Source organism: Bufo gargarizans, chromosome 6 (genome assembly GCF_014858855.1).
Source record: "Bufo gargarizans isolate SCDJY-AF-19 chromosome 6, ASM1485885v1, whole genome shotgun sequence".
Lineage (NCBI taxonomy): Eukaryota > Metazoa > Chordata > Amphibia > Anura > Bufonidae > Bufo > Bufo gargarizans.
The window spans coordinates 139,961,221-139,976,922 of NC_058085.1; the positions used below are offsets into that span (position 1 = coordinate 139,961,221).

Genomic DNA, 15,702 nt, shown 5'->3' on the forward strand with positions numbered 1-15,702 from the left:
GTGCGTGAGTGGAGCACGGTATACAACTGCCACGCCCTCAAAGACAGGGAGGGTCGGGACATCGGTGGCATGTGCTGCCTATGTGCACACAATGGGGGGACGGCGGTTCGAAGGGGGGCCCTGACTGAGCATATGGGAAGCAAGCTAAGGATAACGTTACAGCAGTTATGTACTCTAAAATGCCTGATCCTGCAGATGTAGTGGGCAGGATCAGAGACCACCTTTGGAAGAAAGGCAGGATGCGGTCTAAATACAATCCTGTCTTCCAAAATCGAGGTATAAAGGGGAGGGGGGGGGGGGGGAGGAGAAGAGGCAGACAAGGGAGTCTGGCTGACATAATGGCCACCACGAATGCCGTCTTGTAGGACAACATTTTAATAGAGATTGAATCTTTAGGTTCAAACGGACTTTGGGTTAGCAATGAAAGAACGACATTTAAATCCCAGGGAAATAGAAGGATTTAGCCTGGTAGACGCTTTTATGAACCTTTTAATCCAGGGATGAGCTGCCAAACCCGAGTCAAACAGAGCACTAAGGGCTGAAACCTAAAACCTTTAACATGCTAGGCTTTAACTTTTTCTCGAGTTCTTCCTGCAGAAAATTTTAAATTAATAGAATATCTGAAGGAGATGACAGATCCATATTCGACCCAGCAAACAGAATAAAGGTTTTCCAGATTCTCATAAATATCAGAGGTGACCTTTTTTCCTGCTGGCTAAGAGTTTCTACTACCTGCTCTGACAAAACCCTTGGACTTAAGGAATTCCCTGAATATCCAGGCTGCTAAATGTAATTTCCCTATTTCGGGATGACGAAGGGGCCCCTGGAACAACAAATCCTCCCTCTTTGGAAGTACCCAAGGATCCCAAAGAGACAGCTTCCTAACCAAGTAAACCATGCTCTTTTCGGCCAATAGGGAGCTCTTAGAATTACTGTTGCCTCCTCCCTCCTGATTTTCTGGATTACCCTGGACAATAGACAGAGGCGGAAATGCGTAAACCAGATCCTTAACCAAAGGTTGAGACAGAGCATCTATCCCTTGTGACTGATCCCGTGGGCTGAGAGAATTTTTTTTTTTCTGGAAGCAAAAAGGTCTATTGATGGAGATCCCCATGGACATACTATGTGGTTGAATACTTCCTGGCAAAGGCACCATTCCCCTTGGCTGATCTTGTGCCTGCTTAGAAAGTCTGCTTGACAGTTTTCTGAGCCTTTTAAGTGCATCGCTGAAAGAGAAGGCACTCTCCCTTCTTGTAATTGGAAAATCTCGAACGTCAGACCCAGTAACTGAGTGGTTTAGAGTTTTTTTTTTTTCTGTTACGGCCTTCACCGAGCGGAAATATTTTTGTTATATTTTAATAGCTCACACTTTTTGGGACGTGGCGATATGCAATATGTTAATTCTTTATTGTTTGTAAATTTTATATGTAAAACTGGGAAGGGGGGCCATTTAAACTTGTAGTATTTTGGTGTTTTTTTTGTTTAACTTTTTATTTAATAACCATTTCTTCCCTTAGGACTAGAACCTGGATCTTTTCATCCCTTATGCTATTCACCCTGATAAAGATCTATCAGGGTGAATAGGATCTCACACATCTCCCTGTGCTTTGTGCACACAGCAGCAGGGAGCTGAACATGGCAGCCAGGGCTCCAGTAGCGTCCTGGCTGCCATGGTAACTATCGGAGCCCCAGCAGTGTAATCTGCCACTGCCACCAATGGAGGGGATGGGACCCTGTGGCCACCATATAACAATGGGGGGGGGGGGGTGACTTGTGGCCAGTGATAATGGGGGGGGGGGAGAGAATGAGGGTTTGGGGGGGGGGGGGCGGCACTGCATCACCAATGAATGTAATTAAAGAGGACCTTTCGTGGGTCCAAAGAATATTAACTTATTAGTAGTAGGCTACATAGAGCGGCGCCCAGGGATCTAAGTGCACTTACTATTAGTCCTGGGCGCCGCTCAGTTCACCCGCTGTGGCCCCCGGTAATTTCAACATTCAGAGCAAGGCGGAGGAGACGCCAGTGTCTGTCCTTCTCCCTGACAGCAGCGCTGTCCAATCACAGCACAGAGAGAGGGAGAAAAAAAAACAACTCACTCTCTGTGCTGTGATTGGTCAGCGTTGCTGTCAGGGGGAAGGACAGACACTGGCGTCTCCTCCTCCTTGCTCTGAATGTTGAAATTACCGGGGGCCACAGCGGGTGAACTGAGCGGCGCCCAGGACTAATAGTAAGTGCACTTAGATCCCTGGGTGCCGCTCTATGTAGCCTGCTACTAATAAGTTAATATTCTTTGTACCCATGAAAGGTCCTCTAACTCCTGTCGGCAGCGGTATAACAGACCCGGCACCCACCCTCAATAACAGGGCATGCGATCTGTGGCACCTGAGGGGTTAATTACCGCAGATCGCATGCCCTGTTATTGAGGCCGGGTGCCGGGTCTGTGATACCGCTGCCTATACTTATGTTTTACATTCATTGGTGGCACAGTGGCGACAGCTCCTCCCCTCCTCCTCCCTGCTATCTCCCCATTGGTGGTAGTGGCGGCCGCGTCACAGTGGAGAGGGAGGGACTCCTTCCTTCAACACTGACTGTGCTACTGAAGAGAACATAGGCTGCGCAGGATCGCGGCGGTACAGTCGCAAATGGCGACAAGACTAAAAAGTCGTGTCGCCATCTGCAAATTTTAAGGCGCATTGTGTCCTTGATATCTATTGAAGCCATGACGCAATTGGGAATTAAATGAAGAATTGTTGACTGTTTTGGAGACTGTTGACCTAAAGCCTTAATTTTTAATCTTCTCAGTGGGGGGTCTTTTGAAATCTAAATCGGTATCCTTCCTTTATTATAAGTTTTATCCAGAACAAAGACAGTTGACCCCCACCTGAGACCTGGCGTCATTGCTGAGAAACGCTGGATGACTGGGGCTTGGACTTACACAAAAGGCCCCTTGAATTATCTTTTCTCCACTCATTGCCTCTCTTTTGGACTCTAGACTCCTTTTTATTTCTAAACCGAAATGGCTTCCTCTGCTTAGGAAAGGATGGCACAGGGAACCCCTTCTTCCTATCAGATGCCTTATCCAATATATAATCTAGTGCCAAGCCGAATAAAAAATGTCCCTGGCAAGGAAGGGCACATAATTTGGATTTAGAGGCAAAATCCCATCTTCCACCCCTTCAGCCAAAGGGATCTTCTGGCCGAGTTAGACAATGCTGCTGCTCTGGCCGATAACCTTAGAGCAGTGATGGCGAACCTTTTACAGACTGAGTGCCAAAACTGTAACCCAAAACTTACTTATTTATCGCAAAGTGCCAACATGGCAATTTACCCTGAACACTACAGTCTAATATAGTATATCTTCCATGTACTTTATCATGTAGGTGTAATATCCTGCCTACATTAAGTGCACTGCCAGTGCCATTCATAGTGAACCCGGCGCTGATGAATGGCAGGAAAAGTCCAAGGCATATTGGTACACCATAGACTCTTCCCAGGGTGTGGGTGCCCACAGAAAGGGCTCAGAGTGCCGCCTCTGGCACCCGTGCCATAGGTTCGCCACCACTGCCTTAGAGCATCAGCTAACGGATCCGAAATAAAGTCTACTGCTTTTAGCATTGTAAGTATTGCTTCCAGTAGCTGGTCCCTCAGGGTTCTGTTAGCAATGTGTGATTCTAATTCCCCTAACCAGAATTTCAGTGACCTTGCCACCGATGTTGTAGCAATATTAGGCTTAAAAGAGGAGTTAGACGCTTCCCAATTTTTTCTAAGATATGTGTCAGCTCTTTTATCCATTGGGTCTTTAAGGGAACCCAGATCTTAAAACGGGAACACTTATCTCTTATTAACTTTTGCAACGGGGGCATCTACCCTAGGCTTGTTTCATTCTCGCTTTATCAACTCCTTAACACAGTTCTGAATAGGGAACACTGTTGCCTTTCTTGGCCTCAGACTTTCAAACATTATCTCCTGTCTTTATCTAGTCTCTTTTTCTAATTCTACCTCCATAGTGGATCTCACCGCTTTTAATAAAAAGGTCCATATCCTTCACTTTAAACAGTGGTCTTCCCGTAAGATCTTCAGAGGAAGAATCTGAACTTTCTATTACTCCCTAAAAAGAAAGTTAGTGCAGTGATAAGCAACTGATTTAGTGTAGTCCACTGCTAAAGTCTCTGAAATTAATCTAAAGTAACACACTTAATACAGACTTGAAATCAAACACACGAACGCTCACAAACTCACATTGTTTGTCTGCTTGTATAAGTGCTGCTCCCAAACAGCTTCAAACCAAACAGCTTTTCCTCCTCCTCTGGATATCAAGTCTCGGAAATAAAGTTTTATGAAAACTCAGCGACCCTTTAACTGATCATATTAATGAACTTAAAAATCCGAAAGCTAACACCCACACACAAGGGGCTGTGAGTTTGTACCTTGGTAGAGTTAAAGCAACACTGAAAAAAATTTAAATAAAATATTGCACCGTACACCAAACATTAAACTTTCAAATGTATTTTAATATCAGTATTTTTTTTTATTCTTGGATGTTTCATCCTAGACTTTCAGTTATTAATTAATACACATTTTGTCCTTCAAGTCAAAATGAACAAAAACAAAAAACAGTATTTTATTATAATTATTCCTAGAGCAAAGTGAAACCCATATTATCAGAAACTAATCATTTGGATGAGAGCATAGGGGAAGCAGACATACAATATGTTGTATTCTGTGAACTACTTTTAGGGTGATTTTATGACATTTTCACTCACTTCAAGTGATTTTACCTTTAGGAGGTTTGAAAATAGGAAGAGAGATTAAGATTTTTAAAAAAGTAACAAAGGAAACCACCATGACCACACAGGAAGTCATATTACCATGAAGCATTGCAGAATACTAAATTTAACCAAAATTTTCTAGTTTCAGAAGGCACTCTTATTATTGCCTTGTACTGGCTCCCAAGCCACTCATTTATTGGCTTATACCAGTCATTTTGGGCATCCTTTACAGCGGTTTTCCTTTTATTTCTTTTTATAGCTAAGGTTTAAATCTGAGAAGCAATTTTATATCATGAATAATAAAAATGAAACTGCCGCCTGGACATGAAGTGAAAACTGGATGTGTTAATTTGGCCTTTGAAGGCTGCGCAAGGACTTCCACCTTCTTTCTACCTCAATGAACCCATTTAACATACTAAATACACCGAACATGCAGAGTGAATGATGGGGGGGGAGGGGGGAGGCAATTTTCATCAATCATCTTGGTGATCAAACTCAACATGATGGTTGCTGTATCTTAGGAAAACAGCACAAGGCCATGCACAGGATTAGTCCCAACTAAAAGTAGAGTACAATGCATATGATTTAACAAAACCGCTACACGATGCAGATTTGAGGGCAACTAGATTTTTTCAATTTAAAAAGCATGCCCTGTAGCAGTTTTATATTTTTTTTTCTTCCCAAAGTGGTCAGATTTCTCCTAGTTCTAGCCAATGGGTGAAGTTTGTTGCAAAACAATTGTTGATAATTTTAGGCCACAGGGCATAAAATCTGCTGTATGTGAACAATGCCTTAATGTTTAAATTAAAAATGAAATGCAACCAAAAGGAAGAGAAATACTGTAAGCCCAGGTCAGACATGGCAGGAGAATTGTGCACCACAACCTGCAACAAAATACACTAAAGGACATGTTCATGGGGTTTTCATAACTACATTCACATGCAGCAGAGAGAATCTACAGAAAAATCTGCATGTAACACAGATTGCAAAAATCTGTGGAAGAGGAAACCTGCCATGTCTGAACTCACCCTAAACATCCATGCTGCATGGAAAGCTAGCCCTGTTTTGGTTTGGAAAAGCCAAAGGCTTGGGTTACAAGGATCAGACCAAAATTAACACATTGGCTTGACGTGCCACATATAGCCCAGTCCCTTAACAGTCGTATTAAAACCTTCCCAAAATGTCACTTATTGCAGATTTTGAATTTAGGTCTGAAGTAAATATAGCTGGCGCACAACTCTGGGAACACAAGTGCATATTTTATTTATTTTTTTTAAACTAATTTGAGCCTTAAAGGGGCTGTCTGTTTTTTCTATATTGATGCCCTATCCTCAGGATCAGCGGAGGCAGACTCCTGGCACCTTCACCAATCAGTTGTCTGAAGAGAAGGAAGCGGTTGTACGAGAGCCATGTTCTCTTCACTGTTTACCTGCTCACCGTCACGATCGGTTTAACTGCAACTTCGCCATCCCCGTTCACTTCAATGGGATGGCTCCCTTCTATTTACTTGAATAGGAAGGAGCCACCCCATTAGAGAGAATGGAATGTCGTAGCAGTGCGGCGGCGAGCAGGTAAACAGTGAAGGCAGCATTTGTACGAGCACTGCATTATCCTAAAACAGCTGAATGGCAGGGGTGTTGGGAGTCGGACCCAACCAATCTGATTTTGATGACCTATCCGGAGGAGGACAACCCCTGTAAGGACCAGTGATATTTAGCCACATAAAAACTTGAATTTAGTTTTGTCTTTGTTTTTTTTTAACCATTTGGGGGGTTCATATACTGCATTAAATCACTTATTTTACTATTAGGGGGAGTATAATAAAACATGTTTTAACATTTTGTGGGATTCTTTTTACGCTGTCCAATGAGTGGGATAAATAACATGATTATGGTGAGACATTACGATTATGATGCCAAATTGATCCTTTTTCTTCTGCCTCTCCCTGGTCAGCTCCCCCCACGGTCTCCCTCCCACTCCAGACAGGCTAAGGCTACTTTCACACTAGCATTCGGGTGTCCGCTTGTGAGCTCCGTTTGAAGGGGCTCACAAGCGGCCCAGAACGCATCCGTCCAGCCCTAATGCATTCTGAGTGGACCCGGATCCGCTCAGAATGCATCAGTCTGGCAGCGTTCAGCCTCCGCTCAGCAAGCGGACACCTGAACGCGCGGAGGCAAGCGGGTCCGGTCCAGACTTACAATGCAAGTCAATGGGGACGGATCCGTTTGAAGATGACACAATATGGCTCAATCTTCAAACAGATCCGTCCCCCATTGACTTTCAATGTAAAGTCTGGACGGATCCGTTCAGGCTACTTTCACACTTAGAATTTTTTTTAAACTATAATGCAGATGGATCCGTTCTGAACGGATCCAAACGTCTGCATTATAGGAGCGTATCCGTCTGTGCAGACACCAGACGGACCCACTCTGAACGCTAGTGTGAAAGTAAGCCTAAGATCGAAGCCAGCTGAAGGGGAAAGGGTTGCTTTAACTCTTCATATCCAGGGCCTGTTCCTGTTTTAAAGCTGACAATCTAAGCTTTAAAACAAGACTAGATCACAGCATTACCTCCACTATATCAGGAGATATAGCTGTTAGAAATTAGGTCGGGAGTAAAGCAGCTGAAATCTGCTTGCACTTTTTCAGCTGACATTAATCCTGACCTAATTTCAGTTATATCTCCCGATGTAGAGGACAATGCTGTGATTTTGGTCTTAGACCGTTAGCTTTCAAACAAGACCATACCTACATCTCTAGCTGTTACCAATCCTGAGATATGAGAGGTTAAGTTAGCCCCCCAGACCCCTGCTGTTCAGGTTGAACTGTTCAATCCTTTTCTCAAAGTCGGAGCAGAGCTCAAGCAAAACTATTAAGGGGTTAAAGCCTATCAGACAGACGATGCAGATGTTCTGCAATGTGACCCAGCAAGTTGCATGAGGAAGCAAAATGTTGCACCGTTATATAACAAATGTATACTGCAGCTGCATAATAAAAGGCAGGTTCTTTAACATCTCCAGTAAAATCAATCTTAATTTTTTATGGACTACTGCTACAGCTGAGGCGTGTTTTGCTACAACAGCTAGGTCTACAACTGGGAAAGTTTGCTGTACATACCTACACTCATGACCTTCTTACAAAGTGGTCGCCATTTTGTGATTTCAATACAAACATATGACTGTAGACATTACTAAGGCATCTATAATCATTTGGCTTCTAAGAGAGACAACTGTCGCTGATGACTTGCAAAAGGTCACAGTTTGCTTTCAACTTCAGTCACTCACAAATATCCAAGGTGCAGTGTATATGCCAAAAAACGGCGTTCTACAAAAGGTTTGAACAGGCATAGTGCAAACCAGCATAATGTGAAATAGCAACAAAAAAAATAATTACATTTAAAAATTGAAGGACCAACAAGCTCACCAACATAAAGACATTAAGATAATCTTTTTAAATGGGCTATAGAAAGTGTGCTATAATGGAGGGATGAGCAACCCTGTCTGTGCTTCAGCTGTTAGAAAACTAACCCAAAGACAAAGCGCTATATCAACAGGAAAAACTTTCTAAAAAGGGTTAATGCTGATTTGCTCACCATTCGGACACAACTGTGCATCTCCCTAGATCACAAGCTCACTAAACCAACCTTAACCTCTCAAAAGGAAACGGATTTCAGTGAAAACCCTGAAAAAGTTTACAGTAGGAAAGACTGATCATAAAAACTGTCCTAAGTAATATGGATTTCACTTTAATAAAAACTATGATATCTGTCAGATTCAACCTTTAGAGGGCTCAACACCTGCACATACTGCATGCATCCGCTGTGTAGAATATGCTCCGTAGGCCTCAACTATGAATAATGAGTGGAATGAGTGATGCCTTCAATTTCCTAGCGGCTTGACAGTAAAATGTTTTTGTGATGAAACAGATGTCTAGGCATGTGCAAGTGATGGGTCCCCTTCAATGGGGAGGTTAAAATCACATTGTGGGAAGAGACCCTTGGATTCTTATTTATAAAACGAAGGATAGAAAGCAGAGGGGATTTGTTACCCTGCTGGCTTTTTTCTTGTGTTTAATAAAATGGATGAAAGGGAAAAAACAGAACAGGTTTAAATATCAACAAGGGGCAAGTACAGTCTAGGGTTTCCGTTTCTGAAATTGGATTCAGTAAAAAGTCAATTCCGTGTATGCGACGGTTGTCAGCTGTATAGAGGTTCCAAAAGTCCATGGAGCGGGGGACTGAGGGTTTATGTCCAAGTATACAGCCTTGTAATTTGTCATAGGTCCTTTTCAAAAAGATTCGGGCTCTCACTCAGCACGAGCGTCGATCCTTCCCAAGAATGCATCAAACTCAGCAATTTGAGGCTCTAATAAGCCAGGAATTGAAATGTTCCATGGAGAACTCTAACTCTCCATCTACAGGAAGAGAAGTATTCCAGAGTAGCCTAATAACTGCTCTGCCAGCTTTAGCGCTGTAATGGCGCAAGGTGCAACGTCTCAAGTCTCACTCTTGCAGTCTCAGTTTGACAAGCTGTTGTTTGAAGAACCAGACGTTGAGGCTATTGCAGCAGTGGCTGGGCTACTGGTGGAAACTGACTTACGGATGTGTGGCAGCAGATAGGGGTCAGATGCCAGCTGGTGGACATCTATCCGATCTTCCTTCCTATAGGCAAGGCAACGACGGATAAAAGCCTGAGAAGAACAGAAAGTGAAAACCTTTTACTTCAAGGACTTCCAATACCTATTTTACACACACAGGGAAGGAAGTTGCTAAGGTTAGTACCTTGGCTTCTGGGGTCACAACTGGTTTTGGAGGGAATTGCACCTCTGTGGCTTTCAGGATCGTGTTTTCTTGTAATATGTCTTGTTGAGACTGATTGTGACCAAATGGCTATTAAAAATAAATAAATATATGAGTTGCATTCTCATTTTCTATTTAGGTATAGTGACTTATACAATGTGTGGCGGGAAAAAAAGTGAAATCTGTTCATATAACATTTTAGGCAGAAATTACCTTTCGCCCATACAGACACTGGTAGAATATAACTCCCACAGACCACACATCCACTTTGTTGGAAATCTTGGGGGGTTCCTTTCCAACCACAAAGCACTCTGGAGGCAGATACCTGGCAAAGAAAACAAAAGTAAAAAAAAAAATTATATATATATATATATATATATATATATATATATATATATATATATATATATATATACATACACATACATATACATATATATACATATATATATATATATATATACATACATACATATACACCAAAAGTTTGGACACCTCAAAGAGTTTTCTTTATTTTATGACTATGAAAATTGTAGATTCACACTGAAGGCATCAAAACTATGAATTAACACATGTGGAATTATATACATAACAAAAAAGTGTAAAACTGAAAATATGTCATATTCTAGGTTCTTCAAAGTAGCCACCTTTTGCTTTGATTACTGCTTTGCACACTCTTGGCATTCTCTTGATGAGCTTCAAGAGGTAGTCACCTGAAATGGTTTTCACTTCACAGGTGTGCCCTGTCAGGTTTAATAAGTGGGATTTCTTGCCCTCTAAATGGGGTTGGGACCATCAGTTGCCTTGTGGAGAAGTCAGGTGGATACACAGCTGATAGTCCTACTGAATAGACTGTTAGAATTTGTATTATGACAAGAAAAAAGCAGCTAAGTAAAGAAAAACAAGTGGCCATCATTACTTTAAGAAATGAAGGCCAGTCAGTCCGAAAAATTGGGAAAACTTTGAAAAAGTGTCCCCAAGTGCAGTCACAAAAACCATCAAGGGCTACAAAGAAACTGGCTCACATGCGGACCGCCCCGGGAAAGGAAGACCAAGAGTCACCTCTGCTGCGGAGGATAAGTTCATCCGAGTCACCAGCCTCCGAAATCGCAGGTTAACAGCAGCTCAGATTAGAGACCAGGTCAATGCCACACAGAGTTCTAGCAGCAGACACATCTCTAGAACAACTGTTAAGAGGAGACTGTGTGAGTCAGGCCTTCATGGTAGAATATCTGCTAGGAAACCACTGCTAAGGACAGGCAACAAGCAGAAGAGACTTGTTTGGGCTAAAGAACACAAGGAATGGACATTAGACCAGTTTCTTAGACAATTTCCTTGGAATCTAGGAGCCAGCTAAAAAAGTTAGGAGCCAGGCGGAGCCGCGTCATAAAGCCCGCAGTAGATGCCCCCATAGTGCTCCCTGCCCCCCCCCCCCCCAATAATGCTGTATACCATGGTACATAATGCAGTGTACATGTGCTGTATACCGTGGTACATGTGCAGTGTACATGTGCTGTATACCGTGGTACATATGCAGTATATAGGACTATGACATTCAGTGTACGTGCTGTATACCATGTTACATACGCAGTATACAGGACCATGATATATGTACAGTATATAGGACTATGGCATACAGTGTACATGTGCTGACACCTCAGGCTCCTGCCTCACTTGGATGAGAGCAGTAGTAATGTGCACTGGGGGTAGTTACCTGCAGGTGAACCTGAGAGGCACCAGGAGGGCGCAGGTCAGCGCTATGGCCCCGCATAGCAGGCCAGGCCTCCGGCCCATCAGACACAGGAGCCGCTTAAATGTGCTGCCAGGCTGGACTCTGCATTCCGCTTATAAAGCAGATGGGAGGCCCGAGCCCGCTGGGGGCAGGACGGAGCTTCTCCTCATCACACCCCGGGGCCGCCACCAGCGTGAACCAAGCGCCGCCACAGTGGACTTCCGCGGCGTACGCTCAGCCATGGGCGGGGAGCGTGTCCAAAGAGCAGCTGGGTATAGGGAAACTAAGGCACGTCACACAGCTCTCTGCTCATCTCCACTCCTGTGCTGCCTCCGGACAGAACGGCGCTCCGCACCCATCGCCCATACCCAAGCGCCAGGACTAAATTACTGGTCGCCATGGTGACCTGGCGCCTGGGATTTGTCGAGCCCTGCATTAGACCACTGGAAATATGTGCTTTGGTCTGATGAGTCCAAATTTGAGATCTTTGGTTCCAACCACCGTGTCTTTGTGCGACACAGAAAAGGTGAACGGATGGACTCTACCTGCCTGGTTCCCACCGTGAAGCATGGAGGAGGAGGTGTGATGGTGTGGGGGTGCTTTGCTGGTGACACTGTTGGGGATTTATTCAAAATTAAAGGCATAATGAACCAGCATTGCTACCGCAGCATCTTGCAGCGGCATGCTATTCCATCCGGTTTGCGTTTAATTGGACCATCATTTCTTTTTCAACACAACATGACCCCAAACACACCTCCAGGCTGTGTAAGGGCTATTTGACCATGAAGGAGAGTCATAAGGTGCTGCACCAGATGACCTGGCCTCCACAATCACCAGACCTGAACCCAATCGAGATGGTTTGGGGTGAGCTGGACCGCAGAGTGAAGGCAAAATGGCCAACAAGTGCTAAGCATCTCTGGGAACTCCTTCAAGACTGTTGGAAGACCATTTCAGATGACTACCTCTTGAAGCTCATCAAGAGAATGCCAAGAGTGTGCAAAGCAGTAATCAAAGCAAAAGGTGGCTACTTTGAAGAACCTAGAATATGACATTTTCAGTTGTTTCACACTTTTTTGTTATGTATATAATGCCACATGTGTTAATTCATAGTTTTGATGCCTTCAGTGTGATCTACAATTTTCATAGTCATGAAAATAAAGAAAACTAAATTGATAGAGCTGTGCTGGCAGCTCTCTCTCTAATATTGAGACACCAGCTGAGAACATCTGATTGTGGGGGTGCTGGTGTCAAAACCACACCAAACTCATACTGAAGACTTAGGGCTCTTTCACACCTTGCGAGAGGGGGATCGTGCGGTCTGGACTGCAGAAGTTTATGGCATCATCATAATTGATAATGCTGAGTGCCTCTGTCTGACCTTTCTGTAATGGAATCATACTGGCAGCTTTATGTAAATATGATTCTGTAGAAGTAAGGTCAGGCAGAGGCACTCAGCATCAATCACAATAATGCCGTAAACTTCTGCAGTCCAGATTGCATGATCCCTCTCTCGCAAGGAGTGTGATTCCCACAAGGCACACGCTAGTGTTAAACAGTCCTTATTCTATGGATAGGTCATCAATATATAGAACCCAGACAGCCTCTTTAAGACTTTTTGTACGTTATGAAACAGGTGGATCACCATCATCTCATGATAACTTTCATATGACAAAAAAAAAAAAAAATCACCTGTCCACAGCTCAGCGCCGCTGCCCTGTTCCATGCTACTTTTGGCATCCACAGTACCCGAAAGTGGCTTGGTGCGGTCATCGCTCTAGCAAAATTAAGTATCGGCTATCTGCCTGAACGACGCGTCATGAAACCAAGCCACTTCCTGGTCATATCCAAACCAAAAGCTACTGTGAATGGGGCAGCGCCGCAGATACACCTGGACCAAGGACAGGTTTTTTTTTTTTTTTTTAAAGACAGCAGGATTAATCTTATTAAATCAGGCATACTGCTTGGTAGGGTTTATCCTGCTGACAATCTTTTGGGCAGATGAGGGCTTCATTGCACCAATGGACGTGGCTTAGCACCTCAGCTTTCCAGTGCTGCCCTCCAGACACAAACACAGCTTCTAATAAATTGTATTAAGTAGCACTAATGGCATAATACAATTATCACTGATAGAAACAGTTACATGTATACTTGCCAGTAAGTGCCAGCTCCTTGTGAAGTAAGCTCCATGCCATCTACAGAGTTATAGCTGTCATCATCCATTATTTTAGAGAGTCCAAAATCTGTGATTTTTATCTCTCCACAGGCAGTACCGTTAACCAAAAGAATATTACCTAAACATTACGACAAACCAAATTTCAGAACTAAGCAATTACAACAGCTATTTATAAGAATCAGCTGGCTCTTCACCACCCCCCACCAATAGCATAAGCATAATACTAGTATATTGGATCATCGCATTAAGGCTGGGTTTCCTTTTCGGTTCTTCTGATCTGTCAAAGAGCAGAAAACAACAAAAAAAAAAAACATCCATCCTGTATTTTAGGCATCCATAATGCACATTTCGCATCTCTTTTAGCCATTACCGTATTTTCTGCTCTTCTGACTGATTAGAAGAATGGAAAATGAAACGGTTATGTGAACTCCCCCCAAGAATGCCATTAGTCAGGTAATTAAAAAGGGGATTCACACTTTATTCCTATTTCTCTTTAATAGCATAAGGTGCAACAAAATACTTTTAAAAGGGTTTTCCGAGATATTTTAACTATCCTCTGGAAAGGTCATCAGTATCTGATAGGCCTTCTCACAGCTGATAGGTGGGGGACTGGGTGTTGGACCGCACAAATCAGATACTGATTACCTATATACAGAGGATAGGTCATCAGATAAAATTTCTCGGAAAACCCATTTAAATTCGTGTCCCTTTTTATTATGGTTTTATACAAAGGATAAAGTGTATTGGTGTCAGGTTTGGGGCTAGAAGTGGCATTTCTTGTTCATTTTATTTTTTACCCATTGTGCACCCCAGGAGGTCAACTTTTTTTTTTATTGCCGATTTCCCATGTAACCGAGACTGACATATTACCCCACATTTACAAAAGAAATAAAGCTTTTGAAGACACTCTGCAGAGCAGATCCTCTTCTGCCAAGACCCACTAGCTCTAGCAGTTTCCCCACAGTCATGTGATTCTAGAAAGCGTCATGGCCGCTTTCTGAACTGTAAACAGCTATGAGGAAGGCAGGGACGATGATAAATCTTTGGGGTAAACCTAGTCTGACAGCTGGCTTCCCTCTCCTATGGATGCACAATCTCTGAAGACGGTTATGAATGTCTGTATAGAGTTACATGCAGAACCACTGGATATTTTAAGTCGTCTGGTGGTCTGCAAGTAGCAAAATAAAAACCCCAGTATAAACAAACTGCAGTAGCGGAACCAAAGGGAGAAGGAAAGATCTGTGAGACAATGAACAGGGCTGTACTCTGCATACGCCTTATGACATACAACAATATGGACATTATAAGATGAAAAAGAGGAAAAAAAGAAGTCACTGAAACTAGTCAGGTTTTGGCTTATAAATCACTGACCAAACACCGACTGTGAATATTGCCTTTAATAGAATATAAAATGGTATGACAAACACTGAAGCACATGCTAAACAGAATACTTGCCTGGCTTCAGGTCATAGTGAATAATAGGTGGTTTGATCTCATTCAAGTACTTGAGGGCATTTACAATCTGCATTATGATGGAACGAGCTTCCTTTTCCGACATAAGCTTGTGTTGCTTCAAGTAGAAGTCAAGGTCATTGCCCTCACAGTACTCAAGCACTGTGCAGAACCTGAAAAAATATCAGGGTTATTTTGAAAGAAAATAAAGATACATTTTGTTATGCTAAACTTCCAAAGCAATTGCACAAGTCCAAAAAAACAAAAACTTATTCTCTTCTCCAGGCCGGCCGCGCGCAGTCCCGAAAGCGCACGCCGAGGCCACGCATGCGCTATGGTGATTTCTTCCTAGCCAGTATAGTATACTTGCCAGGAAGAAGTCACCAGGGCGCATGCGTGGCAGCGTGCGCGTTCCGTCCAGCCGGGAGAAGACTTCATTCAAGATGGAGCCCGCCCCCCTGCCAAAACCATGAAGTGGACAGCGTGCCAGGAGCAGGTAAGTGTAAAACAGCTTGATGAGAATACCCCTTTAAAGGCCATCAACATTTTTGGGGCAATTGTTTTAAGATATGATTTTTAGCTCAAAAGAGTAAAATGCTTTCTGCAATTGGTGTTTATTAAAAACATTTAGCAGTTTTTGTGATACAGGGGTTAAATAGAACTCATGTATGATCTCCTGACCTCAAACACTTATTACAGCTACATGTTATCAAACTGATAAGATTATGGCTTAAATGAGTGTTTATGAAGTCAGTGCAAACAGACTGATATTTTTTTT

The 15,702-nt window shown here is 43.1% G+C and overlaps 1 protein-coding gene across 6 annotated transcripts in view; it reads right to left on the reverse strand.

The window, feature by feature from the left end:
- Window positions 1–7,094: 7,094 nt before the first annotated feature.
- Window positions 7,095–15,702, reverse strand: part of TLK2 (tousled like kinase 2) — a 77,554-nt gene continuing 68,946 nt past the window's right edge. For all 6 annotated transcript variants that reach the window (XM_044297837.1, XM_044297835.1, XM_044297833.1 and 3 more), the window contains 5 exons: window positions 14,928–15,097; window positions 13,452–13,590; window positions 9,781–9,892; window positions 9,550–9,657; window positions 7,095–9,458 (listed from right to left, as the gene is read on the reverse strand). In XM_044297837.1, coding sequence (XP_044153772.1) covers window positions 9,285–9,458; window positions 9,550–9,657; window positions 9,781–9,892; window positions 13,452–13,590; window positions 14,928–15,097 — 703 coding nt within the window. In that variant the 3' untranslated portion in view covers window positions 7,095–9,284. The remainder of the gene's footprint in view (window positions 9,459–9,549; window positions 9,658–9,780; window positions 9,893–13,451; window positions 13,591–14,927; window positions 15,098–15,702) is intronic.